At 43.5% G+C, this 1,763-nt stretch overlaps 1 protein-coding gene across 2 annotated transcripts in view; it reads left to right on the plus strand.

Moving 5' to 3' along the window:
- Positions 1-1,255, plus strand: part of Jcad (junctional cadherin 5 associated) — a 43,497-nt gene extending 42,242 nt beyond the window's left edge. For both annotated transcript variants that reach the window (XM_028778206.1, XM_028778207.1), the window contains one exon: positions 390-1,255. In XM_028778206.1, the coding sequence (XP_028634039.1) occupies positions 390-424 (35 nt within the window). In that variant the 3' untranslated portion in view covers positions 425-1,255. The remainder of the gene's footprint in view (positions 1-389) is intronic.
- The last annotated feature ends 508 nt before the right edge of the window (positions 1,256-1,763 follow it).

Genomic DNA, 1,763 nt, shown 5'->3' on the forward strand with positions numbered 1-1,763 from the left:
GGAGGGAGAGAGAGAGAGAGAGAGAGAGAGAGAGAGAGAGAGAGAGAGAGAGAGAACAAAAAGAATAAAAAGAATCAGCATTAGGCCAGGCAATTGCTGCTGGTTAAGCGTCAGTGAGTTTATTATTTATGTTGTCCTTTGAGGATCAGGAAGGACCATCAGTATACTGAACAGCTTAGCTTTACCTGTCTATACTTGGTAATGATGGTGCCCCGTTCCCAGAAAATAGTCCAGCTGTTGTTTCTTACTCCTTAGTGAAATAAGTTGGCTGAAGTGTCTATAGATCAGTTTTCTATACATGTGATTTTGTTTGCTACTTATAGCCTGAAGCTTGAACATAAACTATGCCGGATGAGTGCCCCCTGACCTTTCGTCTTTCTTGTTTGCAGATTCCTATGATCCCAGCCGAGTGGAGAGGGTGTGATGGAGCCCCCACCGCCTCGGCTAGTGGAGTGTTCTCTGGTTGGCCCACCTGTCTTGCTCAGGCTGAAGCTGGAAACTGTGGGGTTTGCAGTGTCTTGACTCCTCCTTTGCCTGCCATCCCTACAGAATTGTTATGGAGATAAAGTGGTGGTCTGCTGACACCATCTGTCTCTATAGCATGGATATGTAATTCCTATGTTTAGAACAGAATATTTACATCAATTCCCTTCCGGGTGGATTAGGCCAAGCTGGTAAATAGCTTGGTGTAAATCTGATGTTAGGTGAAAATCAAACACAGAAGCAGTGGGTGATTTTGACTGTACCCTGATCTCTTCCTTTCCTGCCGCATCTCCCAGCCTGTACTCATGTTTAAGAGTGTGGCCTAGGAGTTTGGACACGTGCAGCGTAAGGGGAATGTAAGTGAGTGAGTGCTTACATATGACGCATTTTTATCACTGAACTTTTGGCAGCTTGGGGTGACATGTGAGTTAACCGCTGTGAAACTCATAGTCACTTCTTGGTGTTCCTGAAGGGTCACACTTGCTGTAACTTACCCTCGAGGTGATCCACTTGGCATTGAGACACACATGCCGTGCTCACTCTGCTTTGCACTCTGTCTTCCCTAGGTTTTACCTTCTGTGTGAATGTTTAGATATTCTTTATATGAAAAATAATTGCTGGTTTAAAATAGACCATGTTAACAAAGTAACTATATTTCTTTTTATAAAATTGCTATTTTTCTATGATGTACAAACTGTTCTTAGGTGGCAGATTTTTAAGGAAGTGCTATTTTATTTAAGAGTCTATCCGTGTGTGTGTGTGTGTGTGTGTGTGTGTGTGTGTGTGTGACCCCAGAGGGCCACCTTGGCTCTGAAGCCATTGTCCCTGCTCCAACTTCTGCTCTGTCCCTTTTTACTGTGTTCCACAGTGTCATTGAAAACCAATCACATGTTCATTAACTCTCACAAAGATGTTTGCACAGACGGAGCTGGGAGATTATATTTGAAGATACTGCTCTCAAAATCAACCAACAACTTCATGGTCATTTTGCATCCATGTCCACTAGACTTGCCAACCCCCCATTCCTCTGTCTCTGTATTCCTATGGGGAATCTGCCCCAAGAAGACTTTTCTCCTGCCTACCGCCTTGCTCCTTTAAAGAAACATATATTTTTGTCTAGAATGAACCTGACTAATTAATCTTGCATATTCTGAAAAGTGCTTGGGAACAGTACATAGGCGGCATTCTATGTGCGCATCCACCATGACGGAAGTACAGAGAGGCCTGTGGTTCCACTATTGCATTTGCCTGCATAGTTCATGTATTTCGTGGCATTTTAC

The sequence above is a fragment of the Grammomys surdaster genome, unplaced genomic scaffold (genome assembly GCF_004785775.1).
Source record: "Grammomys surdaster isolate TR1022 unplaced genomic scaffold, NIH_TR_1.0 328, whole genome shotgun sequence".
NCBI lineage: Eukaryota > Metazoa > Chordata > Mammalia > Rodentia > Muridae > Grammomys > Grammomys surdaster.